We start from the raw sequence: 19,108 nt of genomic DNA on the forward strand, positions 1-19,108 counted from the left end.
CTCTCTCTCAAATAGATAAATAAATAAATAAATAACATTTTTCACTTGTGGCATAAAAATAAACTCTACTTATCATAGTAATGCTTATCATTCTAGCAAATGTGCAACTGGAGTGCTGTTTTTTTTTTTTGGTTTTAGAGGGTAGGTGGGAAGAACAGATTGTGTTGAATAAGAGCAACCTGTATACAAAACAATAATATTAACACATATGGATCACTTACTATGTGATAATGTTCTGAATGCTTTGCTTAGAATAAGTTATTTAATTTTCTCACTACAACCCTGTGATATAGTGTTATTATCCCCAGTTTGCAGGCGGGTAATCATACAGAGGCACAGAAAAATTTAAAAACTTCCTCAAGTTCACACACAAGTGGTAGAATTGGAATATAAATGTAATATAACCTTAGGCTCTAGAACCCATGTTCTCAGCCACGTGGTATATTGCCTTTCAGAATCAATCCAGCTTAGCTCTTCATGTATTGGCACCATGTTTTCTCTTGGTCTTTTCTATTTTTTTTTCTTAGACTTACCCTTTTATTTTAATAATGTATAAAAAAAATCATATAGTCCGCCCCCTCCCTTCTTAAAGTAATATTTTTAATATCAAATTCATCTAAACACTAAACAAATTTTCTTCTATTAAAATTAGTAAAAGTATATGAGTTAAATAATTGAAACACAAATGGTGTGCTAGATAGAATTCATTTCCCTCTGTTGGCTCTAACTTATGCAGTGTGAAGATCTAAGCAATTTAAATTAAATGTTTTTAAAGATTCACTACACCCTTTTGTCCATTAAATACTGTTTCTGTTCTTATATTTTGTCTTCCATTTTTTAAAAAATAAGGAAACCTTTAAATAGAGAGTTATAAGATGTTGTATAACATCTATACAAAATTTACAAGTGAAGCAAAACTGTAAAGGATATATCAAAAGTATAGAATGGCACCAATAATTCTTTAGGCAGTACTTGTTGTGGACATAAATATGTTTTATATGCTAAATAGACTGTTGCCAACAGATATGATTCTTTTAGTGGTACGCATAAATCATATAATAATGACCTAAACTATATTGGAATTTTACTTGCTTCAGAATTTAAGGTTACTATTTTTAGGGCATTGTAAATAAGAACATATAAACCTGAGTTACAAACAATGCCCAGTGGCAGTCATATTAGATACCAGTAGTTTAGCAGTTCTGTGAGGTGTAGGAGAATTTTGAAAGCACATGCTGTAAAACTACTTGTCTTAAAAAGTAGTGTTTGGCATATATGCTCATTCAGAATTTAAGACAAAAAATACTGTTTAATTTTTCAAAACTCAGTTTCCATTTTAAAATTTGTGACATTATGAACTTCAAGTCAGTATGTATTGTTTCTAGAGTTACTGGATTCAACACTCTAGAAGTTAATGTATTAAGAAACTGATAGTATATGTAGAAATAAAATATTAATATAGAACACTTCCTCTGGTCTCATACCTAAATACAATGAATATAAACAAAGACGGTTCTTGTTGTTTTTTTTTTAATTTTTAAATTCAATTATTTACTCTTTTCCCTTACAGATTGCAGATTTTGGTTTATCAAAATGGCGTATGATGTCCCTCTCACAATCACGAACTAGTAAATCTTCACCAGAAGGAGGGACAATTATCTATATGCCACCTGAGAACTACGAACCTGGACAAAAATCAAGGGCCAGTGTCAAGCATGATATATATAGGTATGATATGTTATTTTTGCTCAGAGTTAACCTTGTCCAAAAACAAGATTAATGAGAATTTTGAAGCTACATTTTAATTTAAATTTTTTTAAGATTTTATTTATTTGAAAGAGAGAGCATGAGCGGGAGGAGAGGCAGAGGGAGAGGGATAAGCAGACTCCCCAATGAGCAGGGAGCTGGATGTGGGGCTCCATCCCAGGACCCTGGGATCATGACCTGAGCTGAAGGCAGACGCTTAACTGACTGAGCCACCCAGGTGCCCCGAAGCTACATTTTAAAGTGTGATTTTTAGTCTTCTCTCATAAGTGTGGTGAAAATAGAAACCACAGTCGTTAAAATTTTTAAAATTAAAGATGCCTTGCTTTAAGCCACTTTTACATCCTTGAAAAGAATTTAAAGTATATATTATTGTTCTGTCAATTTATAATATAGTACTAAAAGGTTATTATCTGGGCGCCTGGGTGGCTCAGTCATTAAGCATCTGCCTTCAGCTCAGGTCATGATCCCAGGGTCCTGGGATCGAGTCCCACATCGGGCTCCCTGCTCGGCGGGAAGCCTGCTTCTTGATCTCCCACTCCCCCTGCTTGTGTTCCTGCTCTTGCTGTCTCTCTCTGTGTCAAATAAATAAAATCTTAAAAATAAAAAAAAATAAAAAATAAATAAAAGGTTATTATCTTATGTGACGTTGATGGAGGAGGGAGGGAAACAGTGTGGTTAACACTTAACACTACCAAAGGAGATAGTACTTAGGCCAGAAAAAAAGTCAATAGAATAGAGCTACATGAGATCATCTTTTTTATTGCTCTTTATTTTGTGTGAATAATAGAATCATGTAACTAGAGGTCATTAAAAGTCATCCACAACAAGTTATCCTTGCCTTTAACTCCAAATTTTTATTACAGTAATTTGTTAATTTTTCAAATTAGATTAATTCCCTTTCAGAACAAAACTGTATATAAACACTCATCATTTTTATTATATATGGTGATTCTTTATATAGCATTTCACTACCTTATTACTTGCAAAAATGATATCTCCACAGTCAGCTTTTAAAATCAGTACTATTTTAGTTTATTGTGCATAGTTTATAATGTCCTGTATGTATATTTTTATCTTAAAAAGCTATGCAGTGATCACATGGGAAGTCTTAACCAGAAAACAGCCTTTTGAAGGTAAGTGTACTTTCACTTCCTTATTCTAGACGACAGCATGTTGGTAGGCCATATTCAGAACTATCTAAATAAAGCCCATCTTATTTTAAATCTGCCTACCATTCATTTTTTGGAAAACACACTATAAAAACATAACAATTTATCAATTCTGAATCCACTGTATATTGAAAACTGTACTGGATTAAGGGTCAGAAAAATGTAGATTCTGATTCTTGTTCTGACAGTAATTAGCTCTGTAATCAAGCCACTAAATCTCTTGAGTCTTCATTTCTTTTTAATTTGCAAGATGAAAATTTTGAATTTTATTTCTAAGATTCATTCCAGCTCTAAAACTCTTTATTTGCACATTTAATTAGTGCTCCTTCTATAACTTTGAAAAATAATTTTTAAGTTTTCTGATAACATTGTCCATTTCTTTATTTTGAGGATTGTATGGGTCAGCTGTCTGTGTAACAACCTCAGAATCTCAGTAGCTTACAAAATAAGTGTATGTTTCTCATTCACATTAGGTGTGAGTGGCCATTTTTGGCTGTGCTAGGTTCCACTCAGTTCTGCCGAGCTCTGCCCTATTCATGTTCCATTGGCCAAATCAGGTGACCAAGCTTAAAATTAATGTGGTGAGGTGAGGCTGTAAATACGACAGGAGGCAGACGAGTCTGTCACTGGCTGGGATATATATGTGTATATATAGGTTTTTAACAGAAAGGGGGGTAATGCATTATTCCTATGATTTTAAGTTTCCCTCATTTTCATTTGGTTGACTTTAGAATGTATTTAATTGATGTATTAAATCATAATATATTTCTAATGAATGAAATATATTTATTTTGACAGAAGTCACCAATCCTTTGCAGATCATGTATAGTGTATCACAAGGACATCGACCTAACACTAACGAAGAAAGTTTACCACTTGATATACCTCATCGAGCACTTATGATCTCTCTAATAGAAAGTGGATGGGCGCAAAATCCAGATGAAAGACCATCTTTCTTAAGTGAGTGTACAGTTTTAGTCTGGACCTTTTGAATTACAAAAACAGTGAATATACTGTGAATAAAATATTCCTTGAAAAATTACACAAGTTAGATGGCAAGCTTAAAGTTGTTTTTTGTTTTGTTTTTTGTTTTTAATTCAGTTGCTGTTTTTATTTTATGAGATGAGATTGGAGAGATAAGGAGGGGCTTTGGCTACCATTAAAAGGCTAAAAATTTATTCCAAGTACAATGGAACACCATTAAAGTGTGTTTTGTATGGAAATGACATCTAATTTAAGTTTTGGAGAGATCACTCTTGTTGCTGTGTGGAAAATTGACTGGAGAAGGGTAGGCATGGAAGCAAAGAGACCACCTAGGAGACTCTAGCAAGAGTTTATTAAGGTGCTAATCCATGATAGACAAATTAGATAGAATTAAGATTTATTTCAAAGGTAGAACGGATCATCATCTAAATGTAAACACAGGAGAAAGTTTTTATGATCTTGTCTTAATCAAAGAGCTCTTATATATGACATCAAAAACAAGATCCATGAAAAAAATGATAATTGAGCTTTGAAAAAACTGAAAATTTTTGTAGTTCAAAAGATGCTGTTAAGAAAAAGTGAAAAGATAAGCCACAGACAGGGGAATCATCTTTCTAACTAAAAAAGCAATGAAATATATTTTTTATTCAAAATTTGTGTTCAATGCTCATTAGTACTATATTTAAAAAAATCAAAAGTTGCTTGTAATGGATTCACATTTTATTTCTTATTTCCCAGAGCTATGTGGGAGGATATATATCTCCTTTGTCCCCAGTGCCACTTCCAACTATTCATTTCTTTTCCATTCTCTAAAAATTCCAACTTCTCTGCAGATCATACCATTAGGCATACTTACTTCTCTACGGACTTCGTGTTTTTTCCCTATTGTTCTTTAAAGACTTTTGCTGAATACTTAAAGGAGCCTTCTGCAGATCACAGAGCTCTCTCTCTGTATGTCTCCCCTCTCTGATACTGCCCTATGAACTCTCTCTGCCTTGGTCTACCCAGACTTTCAGCCCCATCTCTTCAATTAAGTTTCCACTCAATTGAGAAGTGAGGCTCCACCTCACTTCCCTCTTAAGCTGCAGCTAGAAACTCTCAACACAGTAAGCGTGGGCAATCATAAGGCTTACCTGATTTGTTTCCCATCTCAGTGATCACTGTCCTTTGTTGCCTGGTATCTAGTATCTTGAAAACCACTGTTTCATGTATTTTGTCTGGCTTTTTTGGTTGTTTTAGGCAGAGTGGCAAATCAAACCCTGTTGCTCCATCTTGGCCAGAAGTGGGAGTTATTTATTGGTTTCTCTTTAAATTAATGGCCAGGGCACCTAGGTGGCTCAGTTGGTTAAGTGTTAAGTATCTGCCTTCAGCTCAGGTCATGATCCCTGGGTCCTAGGATTGGTGCTTGGGACTCCCTGATCAGTGGGGAGTCTGCTTCTTCCTCTGCCCCTCCCCCTGCTCGTGCAGTTCTCTCTCTCCTCTCAAATAAATAAATAAAATCTTTAAAATTAATTAATTAATGGCCAAAATTGGACACTAAACACTACTTAGCAATTCTGTTATGCTTCTCAAATACATGTACTATTCCATTTTCATAGATCAACAGTTCTAAAGGTGTGGTACAAGGGACCCTGGGGTGGTTGGTCCCTGAGACTCTCAGAAGAATTCACAAAATCAAAACTCTTTTCACCAAAATAATAAATACTAAGATTTTTTTTTTTTTTAATTCTCATTCTCTCATGAGTATATAGTAGATTTTTCCAAAGGCTAAATGAGGTATGATGGTTTCATTGCTCCAACAAATAATGGAATGTGTTCTCACATATATATTCTGATGTCTTAAATTTTTCTCAGTTTTAATTTGTAATATAGTAAATATCAATAGATATGACACAAACGTACAAAAGCTATTTTGGATAGTCAATAATTTTGAAGAATCCTGAGACCTAAAAGTTTGAGAACTGCTTCCTTATATCAGTGATCATCTTGTACTATTGTAGGAGATACCTAAGGCCCATCCATTCTTTATGTTCCCAAAGTGAAGATGAAATCCATTTCAGTCCCTAAGAAGGAAAGTATAGAAAGAACATTTCCAGCTTCTATGTGCCCCTCAGCACTCTTCCTCAGACTTACCTCATTTGCTAATTTTGGAGAAAAACTGAGCATGCTTATCTGGTTCCTTCTCAGTTTTTTTTCCTTCTTTTAGAAGTCAGCCTGTCTAAAGGATGCATACATTTTCTGCTCCCCCATGTGGAAGTAGATGAGGCCTGTGGCTGAGTAAAGCTGTGAACTCTTTCCAAGCCCATTGGCTACAGATCTAAAGGTAAATTCTCCAATTATCTTTATCAGTAATAAAGGTTGATACTTTGATCATCATTTATCATTATTCTGTGGCTTTTCTTGATAGATTCTGAGCTTAGGAAAAGAAGACAGTGGTTAATACCTTAGCCTCCCTTCTTAAACCTCTGGCACTTCATGCTCCATCTTTCCTTTGAGCTGATCATCTGTTCTCACACTACATTAAGAAAAGAGAAACCATGAGAGAGCACTACTACCTCATAGATCCACTACCAGATCTACAATCTTAGTTGTACTTGTATCCATTTTTCCTGCCTTATCTCTTTTACAGGGGAAAAAAGTATCCATATACTTAGACAAATGTAAACGTATCACTTGTGCTCTGAATACCATCCCCAAGCCCTCTCCAGTTTCTTTTCCTTTATATTCTTGCTCTACTCTTGCAGTGCCAATTTCAGTCTGTCTACTGGGTCATTCAGCTATCACACAGATATATTCCATTATTATCCCCTATTTTTATATAGGAAAAAAAACTCGACTTCATGTGTTGACTTCAGGTACCACCTCATTTTTTGGCTCCCATTCAAATCTAAACACCTTGTAGGAATTGTCCATACTTGTCGTCTCTGCTTCTTTCCCTCTAACTCAGTTTTTAACAAACTTATATCAGTCTTCTGTTTTCATATCTCTACTAAAGCTACATTGTTGGGGTTACCAAGGATGGCAATGTTAGAAAATCCTGCTTACCTTACTTGGCTTCTTGGCAGATTAGACATGACTAATTAGCTATTCCTTCCTTGGAACTTTCTTTCTGGTGGCTTCAAGACACAAGAGGCTACACAATTTAGTATCCTCTCTTCCTCAATCTCTTTCTCTTCCTCTACTCAATTTCGAACTGTTGGAATGCCTCAGAGCTCTAACATGGGCCCTTTACTATCTGTATCCTATGTATATTCACCCCCTAGATAATCCAGTCCAGACCATGGCTTTATATACCATCAATATGTTAGCGATGCTCAGTTTTATATCTGGAGCTCTGGCCTCTCCTTTCAGCAATAAATTCATATATTATTGTAGTAGTTGTAGTAGTAATTATGATTATTTCCATTTGTTGGCTATTATGAATAATGCTGCTATGGCTGTTCATATGCAAGTCTTTGTGTGAACATGTTTTCATTTCTCTTAGATTGCTATCAGTGAGTTGAATTGCTGGGTTGTATGGTAAATTTATCTTTCATTTTTAAGAAACTCCTAAATGTTTTCTAAAATGGCTGCATCATGTTACATTCCCATTCTTAAATGTGGTTATTTGTCTTATTATTGTCAGAGTTCTTTATATATTCTAGATATAAGTCCTTTAGCAGATACATGATATGAAAAAATGTCCTCCCAGTCTGGGGCTTGTCTTTTCATTTTTCTTAATAGCAGCTTTTTGAAGTGCAAAAGCTTTCAATTTTTTTGAAGTGCATTTATCAAAATTCGTTATGGATCCTGTTTTTAACGTCATATCTAAAAATTCTTTGCCTAACCCAAGGTCATGAAGATTTTCTCCTATATTTACATTTAATTTTGATTTTCTTTTTTTTTTTTTTAAAGATTTTATTTATTTATTTGACAGAGAGATAGAGAGCGAGCACAGATAGTCAGAATGGCAGGCAGAGGGAGAGGGAGAAGCAGGCTCTCCGCCGTGCAGTGAGCCCGATGCGGGGCTCGATCCCAGGACCCTGGGATCATGACCTGAGCCGAAAGCAGACGCTTAACCGACTGAGCCACTCAGGCGCCCCCTATATTTACATTTAAGTGCATGATCCATTTCAGGTTAATTCTATGTATGATTTTAGGAAGAGTATAAATTTGTCTTTTTTTTATGTGGCTGTCCAGCTGTCCTAGCACCATTTGTTGAAAAGATGATCCTTTTCCTGTTGAATTGCCTCAGCAACTTTGTCAAAAAGCAACTGACCATAACTATAAGGGTTTATTTTTAGACTCTCAGGTGTATTCCATGATGTATATTTCTATCTTTATGCATATAATAAAGACTCTTAAGAGGGTTAAATGTCATCAGTTTGGGGAAAAATTGACTTAGGGCCTTCTCAGTGAAATATTAGCATTTATATTTTGCAGTTTAATGATTAGAGCAATAACTCAATTTTTTTTTTTTCTTATTTAGAATGCTTAATAGAACTTGAACCAGTTCTGAGGACATTTGAAGAGATAACTTTTCTTGAAGCTGTTATTCAGCTAAAGAAAACAAAGGTAAATTGCTAAATGAAATAGTAGAAATTGAATTTAAAACAATCATATATTATTCATGGAGATTTTCAGCTTAGTTTAATTTAGTTATTATCTATATATTTTTCACACATATAGGCTACAGTTTAACAGAGACTATGAATACTGTTTTCTCTGTCACCAAAGAGCTTTTCCATTTCATTCAAATGCCATTTCTAGATTTCAGAGGCATTTCCAGAACTCCCATATATGAAATGTAAGCTTAAAACATGTAATGACTGCCTGTTATGTACAATGAATGCCCTAAATCACTAGGGTTTTTTACCCTGTATTTCTTAACCTAAAGTTTTAGTATATATAGAGTAATAGAAGTCTGGGTTCTTACACTTCTTTTTATTCAGTGTTCTTGGGCTTTTTTTGAGATTTATTGCCAAGTTAAGCTATAGAATTGTATTAGTAATTGAAGCCAAAATGTATAGTTTTAATGCTTTATTTTATTTTGTTTTGTTTTCCCACTCAAAAACTCTTATATAAATCAAAGTAACAGTTGATATGAATTACTTAGAACAATTGTCTTATTTACTCATTCTGGCATTTGTAGATTAGAACAATTGAAGGGACCTATTACTGCAAGGTTTTCTTAATATTATCAAAATTTGTTTAAAAAGCAACTACAGGGGCACCTGGGTGGCTCAGTCAGTTAAGCATCTGCCTTCGGCTCAGGTCATGATCCCAGCGTCCTGGGATCGAGTCCTGCATCACTTCTCCTTTTCCCTCTGCCTGCAGCTCCCCCTGCTTGTGCTCTCTCTCTGTCAAATAAATACATAATATCTTTTAAAAAAATATAAATAAATAAATAAATAAATATAAAAAGCAACTACAGTCCTTTAAGGACAAAGTAAGCATAGTTGAATACTTGCTGAGTTTCATTAAATTGCATCTGAGATATAATAATAAAAATAATCAGTTATTAACCAAAGTCTTGAGTTGTAAACAAGCAGAGTCTACAGTTTATGTATCATTAAATGACACTGATTACCTCTTGCAGTTTGCTGTATCTTTTGACATAACCTTTAGTTTAAAAGGGAAATGCATGAAGAAACAGCCACCTTTAGCCAAACTAAAAATTGATGGTGGCAGTATTAGTGCCTGTGTTTTAAGGAACTAGAGAACTGTGTTTCCATTCTTTTGATAACTCTTCACTGACCTCCCTGCTTCTGAGTAGGTACAGTCTTTTCTAGAACATTCCAATCTCTCCACTTCTTAGTAGCTACAAACTTCTGTAATATATATATATATATTTTTTTTTTTTTTTTTGCTTTATCTTTTCAGTTCTCTTTTCTCTCCTTACAACTTCTCTTCTTCTGACAAGCAAAGGTGGATAGAAGAATTTGTTCTCTTGGTTATAAAGTGGAAGAGAACCATTCCAGTTCTTTTTTTTTTTTTTTTGTCCCCAAACAACTTAAACACTAGGATCTATATTTTTTTCACTTTTTTAAATTTTAATTCAATTAATTAACATAATGTATTATTGGTTTCAGAGGTGCAGGTCTGTGATTCATCAGTCTTATAAAATACCCAGTACTACATCACATGCCTTCCTTGATGTCCATCATCCAGTTACCCCATTGCCTCACCCCTCTCGCCTGCAGCAACCCTCAGTGTGTTTCCTATGATTAAGAGTCTCTTACGGTTTGTCTCCCTTTCTGGTTTCTTCTTGTTTTATTTTTTCCTCTCTTCCCTATGGTCCTCTGCCTTGTTTCTCAAATTCTACATATCAGTGAGATCATATGATAATTGTCTTTCTCTGATTGACTTATTTTGCTTAGCATAGTACCTTCTAGCTCCATCTACATCATTGCAAAACACTATGATCTATATTTAAAACTGTTAATTTTTTAGGAGAAATTTAGGCTTTTTATATAAAATAAAGTACATATTTTCAAATACCTGAATACCATTTAATAATAGCATTGCTAAATTACTAAAACATTACTTTCTTTGTTGTTCTTAAGTAGCTCTATTGTTTTTACTCAGAATTTTAGTATTTTTTTCTATTTAAAAATATTCTTTATCAATTCTGTGAAACTGGTAGGGGAAGAATATCATCTCTATTTATGGATAAGACACTGAGGTATAGGAAAGTTACACAACACTCTACACAGCTAGCTAATGGCAGGGCCAAGAGTAGAATACAAATTTAATAAGATTTTTCATCAGGAAACTTCTGGGGGCACCTGGGTGGCTCAGTCAGTTAAGCTCCTGACTCTTGATTTTGGCTCAGGTTGTGATCCCAGGGTCATGAGATCAAGCCCCACATCAGGCTTCGCACCCAATGCAGAGTTTGCTCCAGGTTCTCTCCCTCTCCCTCTGCCCCTCCTACTTAAGCATGCACACATGCTCGCTCTCTCTCAAATAAATAAATAAATAAAATCTTTAAAAAAAAAAAAAAAAAAGGAAAGAAATTTCTGAAAACCCGGGGCTCCTGGGTGGCTCAGTCAGTTAAGCGTCCGCCTTCGGCTCAGGTCATGATCCCAGAGTCCTGAGATCAAGCTGGCATCAGGCTCCCTGGGAGCCTGCTTCTCCCTCTCCCTCTGCCCTTACTGCCCCCCACCCTTGCCATGCTCTCTTTCAAATAAATAGATAAAATCTTTTTAAAAAAGAAAGGAAAAGAGGGAGGGAGAGGGAGGGAGGGAGGGATTTCTGAAAACAAAGACCACCAGTTAGGGTGACTTGTTTTGTTTGATGTTCCTACATTTTTTCCAGTTCTTTGAACCAGGTCCCATAAATCATGTTTTCACAGATAGCCTTTCCTATATCTTAAAAAGTAAAAACTGAACCAAAAGAAGTTTTTCCTTAATATTCCATTTCATTTCTTTCTAAGGGTTGATTTACTAGTTCATAAATAATATGAATTATCATAACATCAGTTATGAGAAATGATGTTATTAATTCAAGGATATTGCATTCTCAGAAATGTTTCAATAAATTTAAAAACACAGAAAAACTTATATAACAGAGACAGATCCAAAGAATAATTCTAAAGGTTCACATAAAAAGGTATTTAACCAATGCTCATTGGACTGCTTTGTGCAAAGTACTATGCTAGGTGGATTATATATACAGATGAATAGTGGTTTTTTCTTCTAAAATTCCTTACCTGTGTAATGGAGCAGGCAGTCATATAAGTATGAATATGGAGGGCTGGTGTAGTACCCACCAATTTCTAAAGTTCTGTAGAGCAGTTGACATTATGTTGGTTTGGAGAAGAGAAGCATACTACAGGTTTGTTTTTTAAATCACTCACTAGTGATGGCAGCTAATCCAACTGGTTTATAGAGATGGGAGTAAATCACTAAATGATTTTAATACAGAGGTTTAGCATATAAATAAATCATCTGCTTAATAGCTAACATGTACTGAATGCTTACTAAATAATCTTGGGACTTTTTATGTTTATAATCCTCCTTACAATAATCCTGCAAAATAGGTATTCTTATCTCCAGTTTACAGAACGGTAAACTGAGAGTAAGTCTCATGCCTAAAATCCAATAGTTAAGTATCCTGGGATTCTAAACCGGACCTGACTGGCTACATGATCCCCATCATTCCATTAGGACACTCTGTATCCTTTACTTTAGCCCTCAGTTTCTTATCTGTAAAACGAAAATAATACTTGTACTTACCAGCACAGTGCCTAAAATACAGTAAATACTTAAAAATTATGATAGATACATAGATACATATACTTACACAAATTGAAATTTATTAAGTACCTAGTTTATACCTTCTGTTCATTATCTCACTTAGTCTCTTAAACAATCCTGCATGTAGGTATTAGTCCATCTTTTTTTTTTTTTTAGATTTTATTTATTTATTAGAGAGAAAGCAAGAGAGAGAGAGAGCACGAGTTGGGTGGGGGGGCAGAGGGAGAGGGAGGAGTAGACTCCCAGCTGGGCAGGGAGCTCAACACGGGGCTCCGTCCCAAGACCCTGGAATCAGGACCTGAACTGAAGGCAGATGCTTAACCAACTGAGCTACCCAGGCATCCCCAGTATTAATACATCTTTAAAGATAAATTTGCTCAAGGTAACCACATGATATGAGGCAGGATTCAAAGTCTGTTTCTCTAGTTATTACCTTTAGGTTATATATTTATATCCTCAAATAATTTAACTTTACTTTCCAGTGATTTTGTATAAACATATAAAGTATGTTAAGCAGATTGTATTTTACTCACATAATTTCCTAATCACCTTCAACTAAAGGACATATATGCATTCATTCCAGTTAAAGAGTGCTTCAAGCACTATTCACTTATGTGACAAGAAGAAAATGGAGTCATCTCTGAACATACCTGTAACTCATGGACCACAGGAGGTAAAAAAATTATGTTGATAAACTCAAAATATGAGAAGAAAATGAAAAATCATTTAGTCTTAATTCCTTCCTTTATATGTGGGAAGCTAAAACCCCAGGAGATTTTAAGATTTATTAGGTAGCCGATGGCAATCTCCATTTCAGACTCCAACACTCCTAATTTTCACGCCACTGTTCATTTCATTGAATCATACATAGTCCTTGCTTCTTTGTTTGCCATTAACTTTAGTCCCTGTAATTGTTTCATATAATGAATGGTGTTCCAATGTGTCCATAGGCAAATCATTGATTACATTTTTACCATTATATTTATGCCTTCTTATCCAAATGTAAACTAGCTATAGTACTGCTTTGTCCTTACCTCTTACAATGATTAATGAAAGGCAAAATGCCATTTTTGTGGCTATCTAAAAGGAAAGATTTCTTTAGTAGCATTCATTCATATTTCAAATTAATAATTTCTCCTAAGAATATATAAGACTTGTTTTATATATGTGTTTCTTTAATTTTATAAGGTATAAATTGTAATAGTTTTTATTTTTTATAGTAAACTAAAATCAAGAACTATTCAGAAATTAAAGCTATTTAACTTTAAAATGATTTTCTATTAACCTAAATCATATATCTTTTATTTACTTTAGGAATCGTGTGGATCCCCTCAACCCCATGAAAGTAGTGATTCTAGTAGAGCCTCAAAGTCCCTGTCAGCATCTCCAGACAATGATTTTTTATCTAGTATGTAAATTTTTCAGTCAGTATTGCATGTTTTCCATTTTTTTTAAGATCATATTATTGGTAAGCAGTCATGGTTTGTATGGAACACAGCTTTCATCTGTAGCCATAACTCATTTTTTAAAAGTGTTAGAATCTTAAGTTGTGAAAATAGTAGTGGGATGTTCCATAAATACATTAAAATATTGAATGCACTGTGTTCAACTTTGTGAAAATATATTTAAAAAAATACTTTCTAAGAGAAGAGAAATGTTTCTAAGTAACCATGAGATAGAGTATGAGATAGAAAGTGATGTATTGTAAAGGAGATACAATGTAGAGCTATGGTAATACACTGGAAAAGTAACATTTTTTATAAAGCATTTCACAACAACCTTGTGAGGGAGATATTCCTCATTTTACAGATTTTTAAAATCAAGACTTCCTGGATCACATAGTTAGTAGCTGGCAAACCCAAGACTTGAAGCCAGGTCTTTTGATAAATATTTTCATGTCACTCCACTACACCATGTTGTCATCATGAAGAAATTGTTTCTGACTGAAGGTTGGACCTATAGTTATAAAGATGGGCATTCCAGGCAAAAGGAACAACATAGAGGCACAGAAGCAAGAAAACACAGAGAACAGTGAGTAGTTGGTTTTAGCTGGTAAAGAGGATGAATGAAAGGAGATAAAAGATCAATAGGGTGGAGTCATATCATCACAAATTCTAACACTTGGCGGAGCTATTTGGGCTTTTTCACTTGGGTAGGGAGCAACTATTGCAGATATTTGAGCAAGGGTGTGACATGATAAAAATTTTTTGCTTTAGGAAGATTCGTCCTGGCTGGAATATGTATTGGAAGGAAAAGGAGAATGCACATGGGGAAACCAATTAGTAGACTGTTAGTCTGTTACTGTAATATACATGAGAGGTTATGAGACCTGATCCAGAATACAAGAAGGGAGAAATGATGAGAGAAATGTTATGGAGGACACACTGAAGGAGTTTATAGAATTCTACTTGTAGGAAGGAAGAGAGAAAAAAAGAGCGAACAAGTTGTCAAGCCTGGTGACTGGGAGAACATTGATGCTATTAACAGAAATAGTTGAAATAGGTTTTAGAGTTAGACGAATAATTAAGTTTTTAATTTTTTTTTCAAATTTGAGGTGCTTGGCAGTGCATATGAGGTTATTGTCTAGTGGACTGTTGAAAATGTAAGACTAAGGCTCAGTGAAGACAGGAAATTTAATTATATAGATTTTGGAAGAGAGGTGACAGTTGAGACCCTGAGGTTGAATAGGATTACCAAGAAGAGTGTAGAAAGACACATATCATAAATAGATTTAGAAGACACATTTAAAGTACAGAAGAAGAAGAAGACACAGAAGAAATATGGGATTATGTGAAGAAGTAAAATTTCATGATTTATAGTTTATATAAAACAGACAAGCACAGACAGAAGTGTGGTAAAAACATTCATTATAAACGCATTTTTGTTCTAAAATATATTTACTTGTGGAATTAGGTTTATGAACCAGCTTTAATAACAGTGAAAATTTAAACACATTGAATACTATCCTGTGTGTGACCCAAATGTTGATATTTTAGCTAATAGGAATAGCTAAGGACTATCCTACCCCTAATGAAGATACTGTGTTTTGTAGGAAAAACTCAAGACTTTTCTACGCTGTGTCACTATCCAGTAAATCACAGTTGCAATAGTAACATTTCTGCAGCTCAAAAGGGGACATTTTGTGATTACAAGACCACCCTATGCTCTTTAACAGTAATAAATCCACTCCCAGCTGAGGGAAACTCAGGTAAATATTTAGCACTTTGTAAATGATGCTGTTTATCTCGCAACTATAGGTTCAGTATATTTGCCATGCAATAAGTTTTATTTGTCTTTATTTCTTCAACATGATAAATATATACCTTCTTAAGTAGGAAAGTACTTCCAATCCTAGAAGATAAGAGTGCTAACATGTAATAATAGGCCCACATGGTATTCTCTGAACATCTAACATCTATGTAGGGAGGGAGTGCTAAAAGGAGGTGTGACTTAATATGTTACTAAAGGTAAAGTTATTTTTGTTTATTTAAAAAATATGCAGATATCCTTTATATTAAAAAATATATATCTATAAGATAGATTGGGTTTTGCCCCCGTGGATTTATAGTATATAAAAAGGCTTTTTCTGGGAAGGGAACTGGAGTGTTTCCTGAAAATTAGCAGCATCCTCCAAAATACTTGTATTCCATATTAGCATAATCGTAGAAAATTAGGGGTTTTATTCCTTATTACTTCTTTGTTCATCCAATGTTACTCATAGCTGTTTACCTGTCCTCACTCATTTGTCATGCCTTGCTCTTCTGCAGTGCGATCACAGCCTGGCATAGCCCAACAGTGGATCCAGAGTAAAAGGGAAGACATTGTGAGCCAGATGACAGAAGCTTGCCTTAACCAGTCACTAGATGCTCTTCTGTCCAGGGACTTGATCATGAAGGAGGACTATGAACTCATTAGTACCAAACCTACAAGGACCTCAAAAGTCAGACAGTTACTGGACACCACTGACATCCAAGGAGAAGAATTTGCCAAAGTTATAGTACAGAAGTTGAAAGATAACAAGCAAATGGGTCTTCAGCCTTACCCGGAAATACTTGTGGTTTCTCGATCACAATCTTTAAATTTATTTCAAAATAAAAGCTTATAAGGGACTCTTTTTCAAGAAGAAAAGTCATTCTATAAAAGGGTATTTTATTTTTCTGTTGCCTTTATCTTATTGGCTTTATAAAATCCACATGAGTATTAGAAGCGTTAATGAAGTTTCTTCTTCAGGTAAATATTAGTCTTCTTCCATGACATTATAGTATTTTTTAAAATTAATATATTAGAAAGTCTGCATTTTGCTACAGAGTTCAATTGTTTGTCTCTTTGGTTAATTGAAATTATTTTTTAAATGTAATAATTATATTCTTGTATATAACAATGTCTTAAGGTATGATGCATTTCTCATGGAAGCCATTTTCATATTCATTTTCTTTGTGGGTTATTTATTACTTGTCTAAGATGCAGTTTGGCTTTTGGAAATGTAGCCTTTATACTTAAATTAGAGCTAGTACAGCATTTCTAACCTATAGTGCCAGGTTCAAATCCTCACCAAAAGATTGTTCATTAAACTTTGTTATCCAGATTACATTTTTAAATCCTACTCATTGAATTCTTCTTTAAAAAAAATGTTTCAAAGGTAAAATGACACAAAGTCTATGAAGAAAAAATTAATCTTTCAATATATGTTTCTACCCTCATTTCTAACCTCAACTAGCAACCAAGGTAACCAAAAATTAACAGCACACTGTTTATCCTTCTATACCCTTCTTCCTACTCGTATGTATACATTCATGTGGGAAAGGGTCTTTCATTAATATTATTATAATACATCATATTACAACCTAATTTTTGCACTCAATGGTACATCATGTACAGCCTTCCAGATCATGAATAAATCTAACTCATTCTTTTTAATTGCTGCATAATGTCAAGGCTGCTTTTTTATTTTTTTAACTTGTTCACCAAGTTTAGCCAAAACAATATAGTGTGAGTAATTTTTTTAATAGCTTATGTCACTAAGTGAAAATTTACAAGGCATAATCCCCCTTCTGAAAATGTTTATTAATAATGTCAGCAAAAAGTATGATGCAGGATAAATTCTAAACAAATTTTCAAGAAGCACCAGATGCACAGTATGAAAAAAGAAGGAGAAGGAGATTGGGGCAATTAAATATTTTATTAAAATTGTAAAATAAGTATTTTAATCTCCGTTTGGAGCTTGACATTAACCTGTGGCACCTTATTACTATGTCTCTGAGAAATACGGAAATTAGTAGGGAAAAATAGAAACCAATTAAGTATATGAGTGATCTATTATATCTCTTATTTTTAAGGTGTTAGGATAAAGATTTAACTTGAGAAATAAGTTGAGAAGATGGGATTGTTTTAGGTTGTACATAGACACAGCACTAAATAACATTTAAGTCAAATAGTAAGGAAGTTCTTTTCAGTTCTTCCTTGAGCCTTCTAATTAAGTAAAGGAGAATGTCACAATCGTGCTGTCATCTTTTAATCCCCCTTGTTAAGAAAAAGAAGAGGCTTCAGAACTTCAGAAACAATATTTAGCGGGTGCCTGTGTGGCTCAGTCATTAAGCATCTGCCTTCGGCTCAGATCACAATCCCAGGGTCCTGGGATCAAGTTCCACATCAGGCTCCTTGCTCAGTGGGAAGCCTGCTTCTCCCTCTCCCACTCCCCTTCCCCCCTGCTTGTTCTTTTTCTCTCTCTCAAATAAATAAATAAAATTCTTTAAAAAAAATATTTAGCAAGAATTTTGTAGTTTTTTAAATTGTATTTTATTTGAAAATGACCTACATAGGACAAGTGGTACTGATTTTGTATTTATAATGTTTCATTTTATAATATTCAAATAAAAAGACAAGCAGAAATACTAAATTGTGATATAGGTAGTACATGAGTATGACAGCAAACATAGAAGTAGTGGAAGGATGACATTAAGATTGTCACTCAAGGAAGGGACCTAATAATCTATAATTATCCGGGTTTTTTTTTAACTAGATAGTACTAGATGATCTGAAAATGTCATTCTTTGCAGTGTATTTTAAAAGAGTTTTACCCATAAGTGTAGTCCACAGAGCAGCTGCATTAAAATCACCTGGAGCTTGTGAGAAATGCAGCCTCATGGCCCCTATCTCAAACCTGAATCAATCCCAGGTAGGAAGGTTTAGAAATCTGTTTTAACAAACCATCCAGGCCATTATGTGTGCTAAAGTTTGAGACTCTGGGTTTTTTTGTTTGCTTTTTTTACTGTGATTTTTTTTTTTTTTTTTTTTGTTGTTTTCCCCTTGGCCTTTTTTTTTTTTTTTTTATGTTATGTTAGTCACCAAACAGTACTTCATTAGTTTTTGATGTAGTGTTCCATGATGAAGGGGGGGAAATTAGAGGGGAAGATGAACCATGAGAGACTATGGACTCTGGGGAAACAAACTGAGGGTTTCAGAGGGGAGGAGGTTGGGGGGATGGGATGACCAGTGATGGGTATTAAGGAGGGCACGTACTGCATGGAGCACAGGGTGTTACATGCAAACAGTGAGACTCTTTAAGAAATGCAATAGAATTATGCATAAAATAATTTCCCTTTAGTTTCACAAATCTGTTTTCCTTATGTCCATTTGCCACATTTGTCTTCAGGATATATAGTCTCAGAACTGAGGTTTGATTAGTAAATTTAATTTTTTTTTTTTTTGCATCCACTTGAATTCCCAAAACAATTATAGACATGTTTTACATTTTGGAAAGATCATTTAAACATGATAATCTGATCAGTAGATTGAATCTACCATTCAGCTTTTCAAAGAAGTACTTAAGAACGGGACAAACACTCAAATTATGACAGCAGAAGAGCAGAGCTGATGTGGGACAAGACAAGAAGCAAGAATAAATTTGCTGAAAGTTATACTAAAGAAATTGACATCACTATGAAAGACTGG

At 34.3% G+C, this 19,108-nt stretch overlaps 1 protein-coding gene across 2 annotated transcripts in view; it reads left to right on the forward strand.

Annotated features, from left to right (window-relative positions):
- RIPK2 (receptor interacting serine/threonine kinase 2) overlaps window positions 1–17,773 on the forward strand; it is a 30,824-nt gene extending 13,051 nt beyond the window's left edge. For both annotated transcript variants that reach the window (XM_021688223.1, XM_044914249.1), the window contains 8 exons: window positions 1,571–1,728; window positions 2,851–2,900; window positions 3,735–3,896; window positions 8,389–8,474; window positions 12,741–12,830; window positions 13,472–13,565; window positions 15,210–15,365; window positions 15,925–17,773. In XM_021688223.1, coding sequence (XP_021543898.1) covers window positions 1,571–1,728; window positions 2,851–2,900; window positions 3,735–3,896; window positions 8,389–8,474; window positions 12,741–12,830; window positions 13,472–13,565; window positions 15,210–15,365; window positions 15,925–16,262 — 1,134 coding nt within the window. In that variant the 3' untranslated portion in view covers window positions 16,263–17,773. The remainder of the gene's footprint in view (window positions 1–1,570; window positions 1,729–2,850; window positions 2,901–3,734; window positions 3,897–8,388; window positions 8,475–12,740; window positions 12,831–13,471; window positions 13,566–15,209; window positions 15,366–15,924) is intronic.
- The last annotated feature ends 1,335 nt before the right edge of the window (window positions 17,774–19,108 follow it).

The sequence above is a fragment of the Neomonachus schauinslandi genome, chromosome 4 (assembly GCF_002201575.2).
Source record: "Neomonachus schauinslandi chromosome 4, ASM220157v2, whole genome shotgun sequence".
NCBI classification, from domain to species: domain Eukaryota; kingdom Metazoa; phylum Chordata; class Mammalia; order Carnivora; family Phocidae; genus Neomonachus; species Neomonachus schauinslandi.